This window comes from Saimiri boliviensis, chromosome 12, assembly GCF_048565385.1.
Source record: "Saimiri boliviensis isolate mSaiBol1 chromosome 12, mSaiBol1.pri, whole genome shotgun sequence".
In the NCBI taxonomy this organism is placed as follows: domain Eukaryota; kingdom Metazoa; phylum Chordata; class Mammalia; order Primates; family Cebidae; genus Saimiri; species Saimiri boliviensis.
In genome coordinates, this window is record NC_133460.1 from 73459915 (window position 1) to 73476935 (window position 17021).

General features: G+C 33.4%; 1 protein-coding gene across 2 annotated transcripts; it reads left to right on the forward strand.

Annotated features, from left to right (window-relative positions):
- Positions 1–1648: 1648 nt before the first annotated feature.
- Positions 1649–16777, forward strand: LIPJ (lipase family member J). Of its 2 annotated transcripts, XM_003922434.3 has the most exons (9): positions 1649–1750; positions 2473–2593; positions 4887–5082; positions 5584–5693; positions 7178–7314; positions 7688–7834; positions 11369–11440; positions 15071–15142; positions 16391–16777. In XM_003922434.3, exons 1-9 carry the CDS (start codon positions 1667–1669, stop codon positions 16622–16624), a joined length of 1173 nt encoding a protein of 390 aa, XP_003922483.3. In that variant the 5' UTR covers positions 1649–1666; the 3' UTR covers positions 16625–16777. The 2 variants fall into 2 exon arrangements, with proteins under 2 accessions (XP_003922483.3, XP_074239289.1); XM_074383188.1 differs by lacking the exon at positions 7688–7834.
- The last annotated feature ends 244 nt before the right edge of the window (positions 16778–17021 follow it).

Below are 17021 nucleotides of genomic sequence, written 5' to 3' on the forward strand. Positions count from 1 at the left end.
TATTAAAGGTTGGTCCTTCTGTGTTTTCTTTGTATAAAAATATTAAAATTTTGAGAAATATTTGAGGCTATAAATTGGGCAGTCATAACGTACAGATTCCTGGAACAGTCCAGATTATGCCTGTTTTCACAAGATAATTGTCAATAGAATTTCATTTTCAAAGATATATTGTTTCAGATGATACTCTATACATTCATTCTAGATATAATACAAAGTACTTTAAAACCTCTGCTGGGAAGCAGTGTGTAGTAAGCTACAATATCAGTTACTGCATGTACAGACAGAGAAAATATTCCTTCCCCCACTATTTCCATATGCTGATCTGAGACAGCCCATGAGAAGAGAGGACTGAGTAGACTTGCTGCCTGCTGAGCAGTTTTCCAAGAATACAACTGAAGAGGCATATCTAGATGTGATTCCGAATGTTATAAAGTTTTTCCATGTGCACTTAAATTAGCAACTCTTGTTCTTCTCTTTTGTAGAAAATATTGATAATACTGTCTTAAACTTTGCTGTTGCCTTCAGTGAAAACCTCAGATATTATATCAGATATAAATACTTGGACCAAAGGAGAAAAGTGCAGCTTCTGTAAATTAAATTTTTAAGTTAGAAAATGTTTTTTAAAAAATGAATACACTTTAAAACTTTCAAATCTACATAATTATTTTTCAAGCTATCAGTGTACTGGAGACTGGACTAATAAATACGTAAGAAAGACATATCAATTAGGTGCATGTAAATTACGCCCCTAAATTGCTTGTTTAAGTAATTTGTTCTTTTGAGTAAGGAGGATTGTTACATATTAATATCAGCTATGTGACAGGTATTACACTAATACATCATATCACATTTGTCAAATTTAAGTTTTATAACAATCCTGAGAAGTAGGTATTAGTTGCATTTCGTAGGCAGGGAAAATGATGCTCAAGAGAGGTTAAATAATCTGCTTTAAGTCACTACCTAGTGAGTGGTGAAGCTAGGGGTTTTATAATCCTTGGATCATGTCTTTCCGGTATAGTGTGTTGGTTTATTATACAAGACTCATGAGATTTGCAAGTCATGCTTTTTGGATGGCAGCCTCTGTGGCTCCCTGATTTATTGTTTTTAGAAAAAACTTAAGAGTTCCAGTTTCCCAGAATGTAGGAGACTCAAAAATCACCTATCTAAACAAAATAAAATGCCAACCCTGAGTTGCTGAATGAAAGTTATCCAAGTTTCCAAATCTTCCCCTTCATCCCCTCCTCCCACAAAAAAATTAAGCATACATTAAATGAGTGTTAGGTTAGTAATAATACTATTACATCACTAATTCAGACATCAATTAATTTGTAATACATGATAAAGTTCTCAGAATTGGGCTGAGCAATACTATAATGGATTCTTCTAAGAGGGAATTTATCTACAAAATAGAGTAGCCAGAAAAGCATGGACTTTGAAATTAAGCAGTCCTGAATCTGAATTCTGACTGCCAGTTATACATTTTATGTTTTTAACCAAGTTATTTAATTCTTCAAAGCCTCAGTTTTCTCATCCAAAAATAATAATATTTCCTACCTCACAGAATTATTTGCTGCAATTTTATAAAGGGTATTATTTGCTGCAATTTTAATTGTATAAACATCTCCCTTTTATACATAGGTCCCAAATGTGGTATCTTTTCACAATAATGTATTTTATCCGAATTCTTGGAGTTACTCATGGTGTTATTCAGAATCAACGATCTGTGAACCCTGAAGCAGATATGAATATTGTAAGTTGTTAGAAAATAAATCTGGACTGCTGAAATAACAGAGAATGCTACTCTTCAAATTTTGAATTTTAAGTTAATAGATTTACAGTCAAATGTATATGTCTATATTCAAGTATTTTTATATGGGTTAATGTTTTTCATCTGCTATGCTATAACTCAGTTTCTCCTTCAGCCTTATTCTATCTTTGTAATGAAAAATGTGTAAATATATTCATACCTTCACAAATTTGAAATATATTCATACCTTCATATATATATGTATATATATACATATATATATATGTATATATATACCTCCTTCTCTTCTACATATTTACCTACATACAAATTTCAGATATAAGATTAGATATACACATAGACATGCAAACATTTATGGATGCACGTATATTTTTAAATTGTATATGGGTGGGTAGGTAGAAGTATGAGAGACTAGTAGTTAAAAAAGAAAATATTCTTGAGATATCTTTTTGAAGGCGGGTTTTTAAAATTTTTTTATTTATTTATTTTTTCAATCCCTAGTTTATAAAACTGCTGTTCAGCAGGTGTTGTATACATACTTGTTATCCGAATGAATCACTAAATTAGCAAAAATAAAAATAGATAGGCCTGAGGTTGAGAGAGAATACCAATGTTCATTATACATAATAGGTTAGAAACAGTAAACCATTCAACTTAATTGGATAACAATTTTATGCTAAAAGATTTGTTTTTTCTTAATCTAGAGCCAAATTATTTCCTATTGGGGCTACCCTGATGAAGAATATGATATTGTAACTGAAGATGGTTATATCCTTGGCCTTTATAGAATTCCTTATGGGAAGACAAACAATAATAAAAATCTAGGTAATATTCAATTTAAGATGAATTGTTGACTATCTGGGGTCATAAGTTCTTAATTGTTCCAGTCCCTGGAGAATGTAGGACAAGAAAAGCATCTTAAGATTAAGTGAATAGTTAACTTTTCCTGCATGCCACAAGAAGAAACATGCAAGAATAGACACTGGCTTTCTGGTCACAGAGAGGTCGTGATGGAACACAAGCCATTCTTCCCAGGCTTCCTTTGTGGATCATTTTGCTCTTACATGTTAATCCTCTAGAATTTTATTCTACTGATGAGAGATTAGAAATGCTCTGGAGCACAATAACATTATTATGCTCCAGGTTTGAAGAAAGGCGTTTACAAATTTCCTTCTTTGTGATTCTGTCCTCTAGTACTAGAGTGATGAGGTTGCTGGTAGCCTCATGGCTCTTTATTCCAACAGTAAGTATGTTTGAATCATCAGAGTGTGGTACAAAATGCACTGGAATTTGTTAGGAGATCTGGGTTGTAATCCTAGATCTGCCACTTATTAGCAGAATATGTAACAGATTACTTTTGCTTATTCATATAATTACCCAAATAAAAGCCAAGTATTTTCTTTTCTCCTTAGCTTTTCTCCTGAAAGAATGTTTCTTTCAGAAGGAAACAGGATGTGAAAAAATAGAATGTTGATTATATTATAGGGCATTCTTTCAAGTTATTTTGATCATTAAAGTATACTTCAGAGAGGATATTAATTTGAAACAACCTCAATTAACATAATTTTGCATATTTATAAAGGTCATACCCAGTAGCAGAAAATATTAACATATATTTTATATAATAATAGTAATTATCCCCCAAGATATGACCTCATTTTGCAAGTACTCTATTAAAGATTTAAAGACAATTTAAAATACAGCAAGTACCTTAGAGTGTTCTAAAGGCAGAGCCTGAGACAGGGGTTCAGGTACATGTGACTAATTGATGAAATACTGTCAGGAAGCAGTAAGGTGGAAATTAGGATAAAGTAGGGTGAAGAGTTAAGGGATAATATGACTCAGCTTGGGGTTAGCTGCAAAATGATCTCAGAAGGGTTCAAGGTTCCCATAAAAATTGCACTACAGAGGTGTGATTAGAGAGCCAACTTTTTGCCTTCCTATGTCAATTAATCATTGTCTGAAGGCTACCCCTAGAAGGAGGTATGATCTCTTAGGTGAAGCAGTTCCAATTTGGCCATGGGCAATTCTACAGAGAAAGGAGCAATAGTAAACCCTTAAAAAGCAAGACCTAAGGCCATAACTAGTACGCATAAATTTCCTCCTCCACCATCCATTCTAGCTTTCTCTGCCTCTCAGCTAGTCTGCCTGATAGGGTAAGCCAGGCCCTCATCCCTAAGGGCTTACATATTCATATAAGGTGATCATTGTATTTGTTCATGTACAGTTAAAACAGGTCATAGAAGTAGGAGAAGATGACTCAGTGGATCACCTGAGGAACAAATGTATTTCTCTCTTTCCTCATTTTGTATCAGCAGACTTACTTTCTTATGATTATGGTCAATGAACTTCCTAGTCTTCAGTAATGAAGAGTGCACAGTGACTAAGCAGTGGTCGTAGCTTTCAGTTTGTTAGGGTGATTATAGTGCCTTGGTGGGAGCATTTTCTCTTTGAAGACGAGGGCCTCTAGATATGTAGAGGCTGAAATTGCAAGAACACAACCCTGAGTGAGTTACTGGAGTGATGGCAAGCTCTTGTTCCTCAGACTCCTGTATTCTACTTAATGGGGAATGACCAATAGATTATCACCATTTTAAAAAGATGTACAATAAATCCTGAAGGATAGTGCCCATACTTACAGGATGTCATCTCCCAGCTGTCGTCTTCCATTGAGCATTCAAGGGATTGTTTCATTTTTTCTATCAGGTTGGCAGCCTCTTGATGGGCGTTATATGGTAGGACCAGTGGATACCATAGCCATGTGTCAATTAATATGTCAACTGTGCTATGTAATTGATCCCTTATTTAAAATGTGTTACTTAAAATGTGTATGAGTGCTCAAATTACTATAAAAATTTTTAATATTCTCTTTCAGTAAAATGTGTAGGTTTAAGTGGGATTTGACCTAATTGCCACTTGGTTATTTGAAAGACATCCATTAGTAAACTGTATTAAACAGCTCTGGCATACAATGGAAATAAATATTAGTAACTTTACCTCATGAAAACAATTTTTAAAAATCTTTAACTGTCATATATTAAAAGTTTGAATTTTAGAAAAGAGATTTTCATATAGGTAACTACAAAATTTATAAAGAATTTTCTGCATTTTTTTTCAGTTCAGAGGGTTGTATACTTGCAACATGGTTTGCTTACATCTGCCAGCAGCTGGATTTCCAATCTTCCCAACAATAGTCTGGGCTTCATTCTGGCAGATGCTGGTTATGATGTGTGGATGGGAAATAGCAGAGGAAATACCTGGTCCAGGAAACACTTGTACCTAGAAACAAATTCCAAAGAATTCTGGGCTTTCAGGTATGAATAAACTAAAGCATTTCATTTATAAATATATACACAGTTTTCATTTTGAATGAAATAAAATAAAATATAGGTCTCAGTCTTTCCACAACTTAGGTTTCCGTAGACCATTAAAATTTATGTGAATTTTGGCTTGAAAATTAAAGAGTACTTGTGTGATTTTGAGTTCTTTTTTTATGTTTCAGCAATAATCTTTATTTCTTACTTAGTACCTTATTCACCAACCCCATCCTTCCTTTAAGTACTCTTCTACTCTATAACTCATATATTTTGTCTACCCTATTTTTCATATACAAACACCCTCTTTATAAGACTGCTTTGTGATTTTATTTCCTTGACTTTGAGTTTCTATTCAGAAGTTACATTATACAATATAATTTTCTGATTAATAACAAAAGAGTAGAAAATTTCTTTTATTCATTTACCTATTCATTATTTTCAAATATCAATATAACATTAATAGAAAGTGCTATTTTTATTTCCCTCTTTCTTTTGTAGTTTTGATGAGATGGCAAAATACGACCTTCCAGCTTCCATTGATTTCATTGTGAAGAAAACCAGACAAGAGGAAATATTTTATGTAGGCCATTCACAGGGCACTACTATTGGTATACCAAGAAATATTATTGCTAATTTCCCTTAATTTCTTTTTTAAGGTTATGTATATACTTCTTAAAATTGTAGATAAGCTTCTAGACCTGTAAGTAAAACAAAAACTGTAAGACCAACATAGTATAGCAGAATACCCTTTGTGGGATCAAAGCAGAATCTTACATGCTGCTTTGATCCCACATGGAGTCTTCGCTAATAGCAAAGAATTGATTGTAAAGACAAGGTTAGTTGTAGTTTTGCTTGTTTCAAATTGTATAAAAGTTGGATATCTATGTTACTTAAGATCAAAGTGAGATTGCCACTATTATTTGTTCTACAAATAGAATGTTCACATTATTTTCCCTTTTAAAAATGTAGCATAGTAGTTTATCAGAAAAGACAAAAAATCTATGTATGTTTTTGCATTGAAGTCTGATCAAACTTAAGAAATGCACAAAAATTAGGAAATTCTTCTTTATTTAAAGATGACAATAAAAGAACTTTAGTCAGAACTCTAATGCCTGTCTAATACTTAACAACTTTACTTTCAGAAATAAATTGCCTATGACTTAACATAATTCTCTTGCATACTATAAACCTCTTTACTTGTGTTATTCCACTTTACAGGGAGAAAAAGCCATCTTGTAATAGAAGCTAATATTAAATAAGTCATTTCTAAGCTGATGACTAAAATTTTCTTATAAAAATAAGCCACTTTCTACTAGAAAAAGCATGTTGAGTAACAATCTAATCCCATTTTCTATAGGTTTTTTCTCTGACATGTAATATGTCATATATGTGTCTTTTAGTCCAAATTATCATCAACTATTCAAAGATCTAAAACCAGGAATTGCTGAAAACATAGAAATAAGAAAAAAATGAGGACCAAGTACCATAGCTTAATTGTTTGGTTGTTTGGCTCCTCAGAACCTAACCTAAATAAATAAATAACCACTCAGAAGTGGTTATATGTGTGTAAGTAGATAGCTTGATAAGATGGCAAAGGGAAAATTACTATTTTCACATTAATGCCTCTAAACTATTGATAAAATAAGATGCTTAGTATCCTCTGTATAAAAAGGTAAGGAGTTTTAAAATATATTGAAGCTAAATATTAAAACTGTGACATTTGTTGAGTACATCACTTAAAGTGTAAGATTCATCTGTCTGAAAATTTCATATATTTCATTTTTACCATTGTCCATAATAAAAAATGTTCAATATTGCTCCTAATCTTTAAACTATGGTGTTATATGTCTGATTTATTGCTAAATTATCATTCTTTATGGTCGATACATTGTAGAAACCCTAATTATCAGTATTATGTTATGATCAATATATTATACACTGGGTGATTAAAAAGTGTTTGATAAGTGAATTAAGAAATAAATAAGTTAATTGTTCAGAAACTATTTTTTAACTTATTCTCCATGGTGTCATCTCTTACATGGTAGTAATTGCATAAGAATAGCTTAATAATTTGTATCTTCTTTTCTTTTAGGTTTCATAACATTTTCTACTATACCAAAGATAGCTGAAAGAATCAAAATATTTTTTGCCTTAGCACCAGTTTTTTCCACAAAGTACTTAAAAAGTCCTTTAATTAGAATGACTTACAAATGGAAGTCAATAGTGAAAGTATGTTACACCTTTCTTTTACATCATTGATAACCCAAAATGGTAATTCTGTGCTTTCAAAATAAGAGATCTTGACTATAATAAACAACCACATGTATGAATTGAAATGTTTGGTTTCATTTACACTAGAGTTTTGCCTTTATTTTTACAGAGGGATGCAATTTTACTTATTATACTTTTAGAACCTCAGTGTGAGAGGAAATCCAGTGGCCAAACCATCTCTACATCCTGCTTCCAAGTTTATTCCTTTATTTAAAATTTTCAAACTACTGTGAGATAATTTATTTGGTTGTATGCATAGTGAATTACTACATCATTTCTTTATTACTTTTTGTGATCGTCCAAATGTGGATAAAATAAATGTATTTTACAGGTGTTTTCTGGCAACCAAGACTTCTTATCTAAAACCTCATTTAAACATTTTGTTGGTTCAAAGCTGTGTCCACTACAGATTTTTGATAAGATTTGCCTCAATATCCTGTTTATGATGTTTGGATATGACCAAAAAAACTTAAATATGGTAAGAACAACTTATATTTGAAATATATATACTTTCCAACATTTGAAAAGTATAATAATAATAGTGCTTGTGTTATACCTTGTGTCATTTTGTGTTTCATCCACATACACTAGTAGTCAGATTCTTAGTCTATCTGATTTTATGACTACACCGACATTGTACAATTAATTTGCATTAACATGCTGGGATTGTTTTACCTCCGTATTCGTCTTGCTGTCTGTAAATATTCAAAAGCAGCTGGTGTGATGGGTATCTTTATTGACCTTTGCTGTTGGGCATTAGTTTCCTGAGACTTCTAAGATTTAGGTCCTCTTCTATTTATTTGTTTCCCACAACTCCTCCTCCTGGCTCCTAATACTCTTTCCCATCCTTGTTCATCCTTTCATAATTAGAATTAGTGCCTGCCAATTATCTTTCAGTTTCTAGCTTTTAGCAATACTCTTGGAGTGGGAAACTATTGTGGTACTCAAGCTGCTATTACCAAAACCTTTGGATTGATTGTGTATAGGTTCTTTTAAGGATATAGGCATTTATTTGAAGTGTTTTTCCTCACATTAAATTAAACATCTAGATTTGGAAGAAGTAAATGTGGCAATTAGACTAACGGTTAGTTCTTGTTCCTGGGCTCCTTAAGAACGTCTCAAAGAGCGCCAATATATACTTTCAAAGAAAGAGAGTGTTCTCTTAATTCCCAAACACATTTTCATACCACAAGGACATGTTTGTTGACTTTGTTGAATTTGTTCGATCTTACCTTATTTTCAGAATGCTGTAAGAAATAAACTCAGTTGTCTTCTTTTCCACTCATAAAGATATGAGCAATGTACCTCCTGCCATAGAAAGCAAATAGGATTACTTTCATATTCCCTCTTTTTCATATTCTTCTGTTCATGTGGTATTAAGCACTACTATGAGAGAACTGGAAGAATCATAAATACAGTGTTTGTTTTTACTTGATTTATCCATTAATTCTATGACTTGGGTAGTATATTTAGTCAATTCTATATTTTTCGTAATTACAATGTGATGTCTCAGAGAACTCTTTTTTGTGTGTAAATTATTAGAAAAGCTTATACTCTGGTTTTCTAGCCTTCAAATCTGTGGCAGTTCTTCTGCAGCAGAAGTTGACAATGTTGTAGATTGTAATATGACTGTGTCTTAATTTAGCTGGAATTGTAGGAAGTTGGAAGTAGAAAATTTTCACGCATAGTGTGTTTGGAAATAGTAATTGTGAAACTGTCATTAAGCTTGAATCAGTCTCTTGAGCCTAGCAAGGTCTGTGGAGGAAGTAGGGTCTGGCTTAAAATTATTTTCCTAAAACCAGTATGTAAAACCAAAAAAAGAATCTGGTAGTTTTTATAAAAAGGCTGTGAGTGGAATCTGTTTTCTGGGTATGAAAAACCAGCCACAGAGAAATGAAAGCAAGTCATGATACAAAGAAGAACAGATGATGAAAATGCTCACAATATAACTTGGAAAACGTATCATCAAACAACCAAAATGTTGACTTTGTCCAGGTGTTACTTTTTTTTATGATTTACAAAAAGAAATTCTAACTCTTAAAAAGGGAAATAAGCCTGAGATATCTGAATGCAGCTGTCAAGGGTGTGTGGCTACGATTTAGCTCCCTTTCAGGGAATGGATTCCTTCTTATCTTTCTGATAAAGATGAAGTAGAGACTCTGGTAAACATTTCAGATTGCTCATAGATAGGCCTTATGGGTGTTTATGAAAGCTACTGTGTACTTCTTCATCCAGAAAGATGAACAGAACAGTGTGCTTTGTGTTGTATAAGCTTCTGACCTACATTAAGGTAAACAGCAGTGACCCAGGATGGAAGGAATATCTGGAGTGTACCAGAAAACTAAGCGTTATATTGGAGCTTATTTCAAACACAGAGAAAAATTATAATCAGAGGATATAATAAATACCTGAGTTTTAATTATGGAATGTTTCTATTAAAAATTTCTGTACAGGCTGTTTAAAATGGTCCTGTCAGAACTTTATTTTTGACAGTTTCAAGCAGCCTGGATGGCAATGAAAACAAAAGAAATTTTCTCTTTATTGAGGTACAATTGACAAATAAATACATTATGAAATAACTGCCACATCGAGTTATTAATACGTCTATCACCTCTAGTCACATTTTTGGTGAGAATGCTTAAGATCTATTCTTTTAGAAAATTTTTTTTCTTTTATTTTTAATGGAAAATTTCAGGTATACAGTACAGTATTTTTAGCTAATCACCATGCTGTGCATTAGATCCTCAAAATGTATTTACCGTATAACTGAAAGTTTGTAGCCTTTCACCACCATGTCCCCATTTTTCCTACCTGCCAGACCCTGGCAACCACCATTTTACTCTGTTTCTATGACCGCTCCCATTTTTATTTTTTGTTTATTTTTTTTCTTAATTTAAGATACTACATATGAGTAATATCATACAGTATTCATCTTTCACTATTTGGCTTATTTAACTCAGTAATGCCCCCAGATTCCTCTATGCTGTCACAAATAGCAGAATTTTTTTTCTCTTCTATGGCTTATTAATATTCCATTTTGCGTGTGTGTGTGTGTGTGTGTGTGTGTGTATAAATGGATACATAGATATATATGTGGATATATATATATATATATATATGCATCTTCAATCAGATGGGTCAATTTTTATGATTGTTTTTGTTCTTATTGTTCCTGGAAGATATTATAAAGCTTTTATTTTATGTCTTCAGCTATAATATTAACAATATTTTAAAATTCATTTTCATAGTCTTTGCCTTTTAATTGGATTACATTTAGTAAATCTATTTTTATGTAATTATTAAGATTAGATTTATGGCTGTCATCTTGCTATGTGCTTTTTATTTGTCCTATCTGGTGTTCCTTATTCATCTCCTCAATTTATTTTGGTAATTTATTTCTATCTTGTTAATTCTTTAATGTTTTCAAAAGGTGTTTGTGTATGGGTGTGTATAATTGTTTTTCAGTCACATTTGATTGTTTTTAGTAGGGTGACAGACCAAATAACTTAGAAATTCAATAATAGTGGCTGGGCATGGTGGCTCATGCCTGTAATCCCAGAACTTTGGGAGGCTGAGGTGGGTGGATCATGAGGTTGGGAGTTTGAGGCCAGCCTGACCAACATGGTGAAACCCCATTTCTACTGAAATTACAAAAAATTTGCCGGGCATGGTGATGCATGCCTGTAATTCCAGCTACCCAGGAGGCTGAAGCAGGAGAATTGTTTGAACCCGGAAGGCGGAGGTTGCAGTGAGCAAAAATCACACCTGTTGCGCTCCAGCCTGGGCGACAGAGTGAGGCTCTGCCTAAAAAAAAAAAAAAAAGAAAGAAATTCAATAATAGCTTCTATATTAATGTAAAAATTGTGCAATAATTAAAATATAATTTGATGATTTATTAATATGATTAATTTAAAATTAATTTTCTTAAAATAATTTAGTCCAATAAATATTAAGAGATTATGCTTTCTATGATTCAGCTAATATAAAAAAGCTTTTGTTTTTAACCCCTCAGAGTCGTTTGGATGTATACTTTTCACACAACCCAGCAGGAACATCTGTTCAAAATATGCTCCATTGGAGTCAGGTATAACTGCTAAAGTGTATTTCAATACAATTTAATTTACACTAATCATGGTTTACCTCATTATTCTAGGGATCATACCACAGCCATAGAGTAATAAATTTATAAAGATAACATTAAGTTATTATATATTTGTGTAATTCCTTATAGTTTATAAAATACTGGGGCCAGGCCTGATGGCTCATGCCAGTAAGCCCAGCACATTGGGAGGCCTAGAGGGTCGGAGAGGTCACGAGTTTGAGATCAGTCTGGCTAACATAGTGAAACCCAGTCTCTACTAAAAATACAAAAATCAGGCGGGCATAGTGGCTCATGCCTGCAATCCCAATTACTTGGGAGGCTGAGGCAGGAGAATAGCTTGTACCCTGGAGGTGGAGGTTGCAGTGAGCCAAGATCACATCACTGCACTCCTGACTGGGTGACATAATAAGACTCTATCTCAAAAATAAAAATAAAAATAAAATGTTAGTAGCATAATTTAATAATTGTCTAAATCTAAACAGTGTTACAGCAATATAAATATCTATGTTTTACAGTTGAGAAAATGATAGAGCAGTAGACTATGAATTATCTAGGCCATGTCCTGTAACTGACTTGCCCAACGATTCAAAGCTATTTCATTTTTAAAAATCTGATTGGAACAGTTATCCTAATGCCTACTCTGAAATGCTTCACTAGACTGCTTTTTCTCTTCTGTTGAATTGTTAACTCCTTGAGGACCACGAGAAGTTTTGTTCACTTTTGTATTTCCAAGGCCAGCAGTTCTAAGCATATGGCAGATACCCAACTAATGTTTGTTCAAAAAATGATACTGATACAGAAAAATACGGCGTGAATGTAATCTTAATGTTGAAAACCAGGATAACATAGTATAAAGAACAGTTTTCTCAGATCAAAAGACCAGATTAAATTGTTTCTCTGGACCTTAGTGGCATGATGACATTGAACATCTCATTTAATCTTCCTGAATCAGTTTTCTTTATTTTTAAAGTGAAATTAACAATTCTCTGATTTTACTTAGAAAAATATTGTAAGAATTGAAAAGATTAATGATTATGAATGTTCATTAAAGTTCATAAACACTAGGTAACTTTAAAATATCCCTGTAATCCCAGCTACTCAGGAGGCTGAGGCAGGAGAATTGCTTGAACCCAGGAGGCGGAGGTTGCGGTGAGCCGAGATCGCGCCATTGCACTCCAGCCTGGGTAACAAGAGCGAAACTCCGTCTCAAAAAAAAAAAAAAAAATCATTAAGATATTGGGTAAGGTTTTTTTGTTTACAAAATGTTTAAATCTGTAATGTAATTGATTTGATATAAATTACTGAAAACATTTATTATCACTGATATTTAGGTAAGATAAGTTATACTTTCTTCTCTGGTGATGGCTAGACTAGAAAAATCTAAACAACTTTTGCAAATATTTATCCATTGTAACAATATTTATTTTACACCTACTATGTCTGTGTACTATTCTGTGTTCTTGGGCTACATCAGTGAACAAAACAAGAACTGCTGTCTTCCTCAAGCTTACATATTAGTAGGTACATAGATAATAAATGATAAGCATGTCAACTTTAAAACCTGTTATAATGTGTTAGAAGGGATGAATAGAACTATGGAGAAACTGCAGGAAAAGAGTAGGGAAAAGGGATTAGGCATGTTGGGAAGTGGGTTGTATTTTTTAACAGAAAGGTTAAGTCAGGCTTCAATGAGATGGTGACATTTGAAAAAATATTTGGAGGAGGTGAGGTAATTAGCCCTATGGATGTCTGGGGCTGCCATAACAAAATACCATAGATTGGGAAGCTTATAAACAAAAGAAATTTATACATTTTTGTTGTTTTATTTATAAACAAAAGAAATTTATTTCTTATTCCTCACAATTCTGGAAGCTTAATCTTGGAAATCAAAGATGAACATGCTAACAGATTTGGTGTCTAGTAAAGGCCCACTTTCCAGTTCATAGATGGTACCTTCTAACTATGTCCTCAGATGGTAGAAGGGGCAAAAGAGTTTCCTTGTGCCCTCGTGACCTAATCACCTCCCTCAAAGGCTCCACCTGTTAATGCAATTACTTTGGGGGTTAGGATTTCAACATATGAATTTTGCAGGGACACAAGATTTAGACCATACAATTGAGGGTGGAGCAAACATTTTAGATAGAAGGAGTAGCCAATGCAAAACCCATATTCAGTAGCATTTCTGGGAGGCTCAGCTAAGAAGCAAGTGTGGCTGAAGTAAAAGGGAAACTTAGAGAAAGGAAGCAAAAATAACAACTAAGAGGGATCTGTATGCCATTGTAAAGACTTTGGCATTCACTCTGTGTGAAATGAGTAGGCACTACATGTTTTGAGCAGGGAAGTGACATGATATAGTTTACACTTTTAAAAGGAACACATTGGCTGCTATGTTGAGTAGACAGACTATAGTGGGACAAGAGTGAAAGCCGTGGGAGTTAGGAAATTATTGCAATAATCCAAATGGGATTTAACAATTGCTTGGACTGATGTATTGACAGTGGAGGTGGTGAAAATGAATGGAGTCTGAATAAGCATATGGATATCATGTACATGTATATCATGAACATGCAGGCAACAAGGTTTAACAATGAACTCTGTAGGTGAGAGAGAAAGAGAGTCTTGGATGATTTTAAAGTTTCTGACACGTAATGAAAAGATAAAATTGCCATTAAAGGAGATGAGGAGGTTTGATGATAGAAGGGTTTGGAGGAAAGATAAAATAAGTTTTAGATATTTAAGTGATGACATTGAGTAAGCAGTTGTATATAGGAGCCTAGAATTTAGGAAATACTTATAAAAGAAGATAAGCATTTTGAATGTAAATGACATATAAAGCCAAGAGAGTGGGTGAGAATACAAATGAAGTGACTGTAGACAGAGAAGAATAAGATCCTTTTAAGCAAGGATTGGGTACTGAGATCTGAAAAGATGAACAGTCAGTTGGCAGAAACTAAATCAGCTAAACAAAGCTGAAAAGAACAGTAAGTGAAAATGAAGATCAAGAAAATTGTGGTGTTCCAGAAGCTAAGTGAAGGAAAGATCTCAAGGATGAGGAAATGAACAACTATGTCAAGTGCTGCCAATAGAGAACATGAAAAAGTTCCTCAGAATTGATCGAAGTGCTAGAAATGTCAAGGTCATAAGTAACCTTGGCCAGAAAGTGGTGGTGAGGCTGTGAGTATAAAGGGATAAAGCAAAAAGTAACTTCTGAGACAAACTCTTGAGCCCTTCTGTTTGAAGCAACGTGTTTTAGGCATGTGTTATCTTAGAGTACAAGACACTCAGTGATGGTCTCTGTTGATGAAGCTGAAAATCTGAGGGAGCCTGATGTTACTTTCCCCAAAAGAGGCTCCCTCCTGGTAGAAAAAGGCCATGGACGTATGTACATTTATATAAAGACAATGAAATTATATTCTTTAGATTCCCCTTCCCCTATCTCCAACCCCTTCTATTTATTTATGTATCCAAAGGAAAAGAAGAACCAAGAAACCCAGCTGCATAAATACCAGCAGACCCAGTAAAATGGGGGTATATATGCATTGCATGCTTAACTTGCTCAGCTGCCACTGTTATGAACAAATGATATGGTCTTCTTGTTTGTTTCTCTTTCAGCTTTTAAATTCTACTCATTTGAAAGCTTATGACTGGGGCAGTCCTGATCTGAACTTGCTTCATTATAATCAGGTACATAATTCTCTATGAAATAAAAATTCTCCCCCTTTCTGATTGTTCAGATGACTTTGCTATAGATTAAGGATCAACTATAAATCCCCAGAGTACAATAACACACTGACAAGGACCAGCAGATGAAGATGATGTTTATTTGAATGCATATTGTCACATCCAACCAAAGTGGCTTTTACATGTTTTCTTTGTATTTTAATAACAAATATTCTGGATAAGTCTAGAAAAGTTGACAGGCAGTAGAAGAAGTCATTGTCTCTCAAGAGGAAAAAAATTGTGTTTTTTATATGCATAGCTTTACATTTGGTTAATAAGAAATAATAGGTGTAATATATTTATTGACCCTAAAACCAGTTATTCTATTTGGAAAGATAAGAAAACATATATAATAATTAGGAAAAATTAGAAGTCTATGAGACTGTGGTAAAAATTGCATAATGTCCCAGCACTTTGGGAGGCCGAGGCGGTTGGATCACGAGGTTGAGAGATCGAGACCATGCTGGTCAACATGGTGAAACCCCGTCTCTACTAAAAATACAAAAAACTAGCTGGGCATGGTGGCGCGTGCCTGTAATCCCAGCTACTTAGGAGGCTGAGGCAGGAGAATTGCCTGAGCCCAGGAGGCGGAGATTGCGGTGAGCCAAGATCGCGCCATTGCACTCCAGCCTGGGTAACAAGAGTAAAACTCCGTCTCAAAAAAAAAAATTGTATAATGACAAAATTATGGAAGCACTAGAACCCAAGTCTGTCTGACTTCGAAGTTTGTGCTTTTCTTTCATACTTTTCTGCCTCAGCTAAACTCCAGGCCTGATGTGATCTGCTCATATAAAAGTCTGATCTTCATATAAAATTTGAAAGTCAAATTCAGTGAGATCAGAGTTGACACTGACTGCGAATACTTATAATTTATTGACTAACATATTGATAGTAATATTGCCACAGAAAATTTGATTTAAAATATTTTATGTTTTATAAATAGTACTTAAATTACCTCTGTGAAGTGTTTGAATATTTTGAATAGAGCAAACTGTCTAGTTTAAATTTATGTATGATTTATTTTCAGGTGAAACTTGTAATGCCTATTCATGCTTTTATACCTTTGTTTCAGCAGATCCATTAAGTTGAATCCATTAAATTTGACTTATTTTAAAACAGTATTTAAAATCATCATTTTTAAACAACTAGTAATGAAAACCTTCTAATGTATCATCTCCTATGAAAACTCTTTTTTCACTCATTTATTTTTAGACAACATCTCCATTATACAATGTGACAAACATGAATGTAGCAACCGCAATTTGGAATGGCGAAAGGGACTTATTGGCAGACCCCGAAGACGTTAAAATTCTACATTCTGAAATCACAAACTGCATTTATCATAAAACTATTTCTTACTACAATCATATAGACTTTTTGTTTGGATTAGATGTCTATGATAAAGTTTACCATGAAATCATTGATATTATCCAAGACAATCTATAAAGAACCATGGCACTGTGTGTTTAAAGATCTGTATCATTCCTACTAAAATCCAATTCTTATATTTTTAACTGTGTATGTTCTTTCATTTTTAAAACTAAAGTATGTAGTTTTTCCCTGTATATTCTTATTGACTTTAGGCCCTCCAGTCATTAAATCATTGTCATTTATCATCTCAGGGGAATCTCAGATTATAAATCAGTCTAAGAAGCCTGTTGAGTTTCAAAATAGAATTTAGATAACTTATATCAAAAACAATAATGTTTAACGATTTGAATTGCAAGAGATAACATTTTAAGAAAGTTTTTTCCAAAGTACAAGAGCTTACAAATTGTATAAAAAGAGTTTCAAGTAATACTTGATAATATGAAAGCTAATGTTCCTCTATCCTAAATAAAGA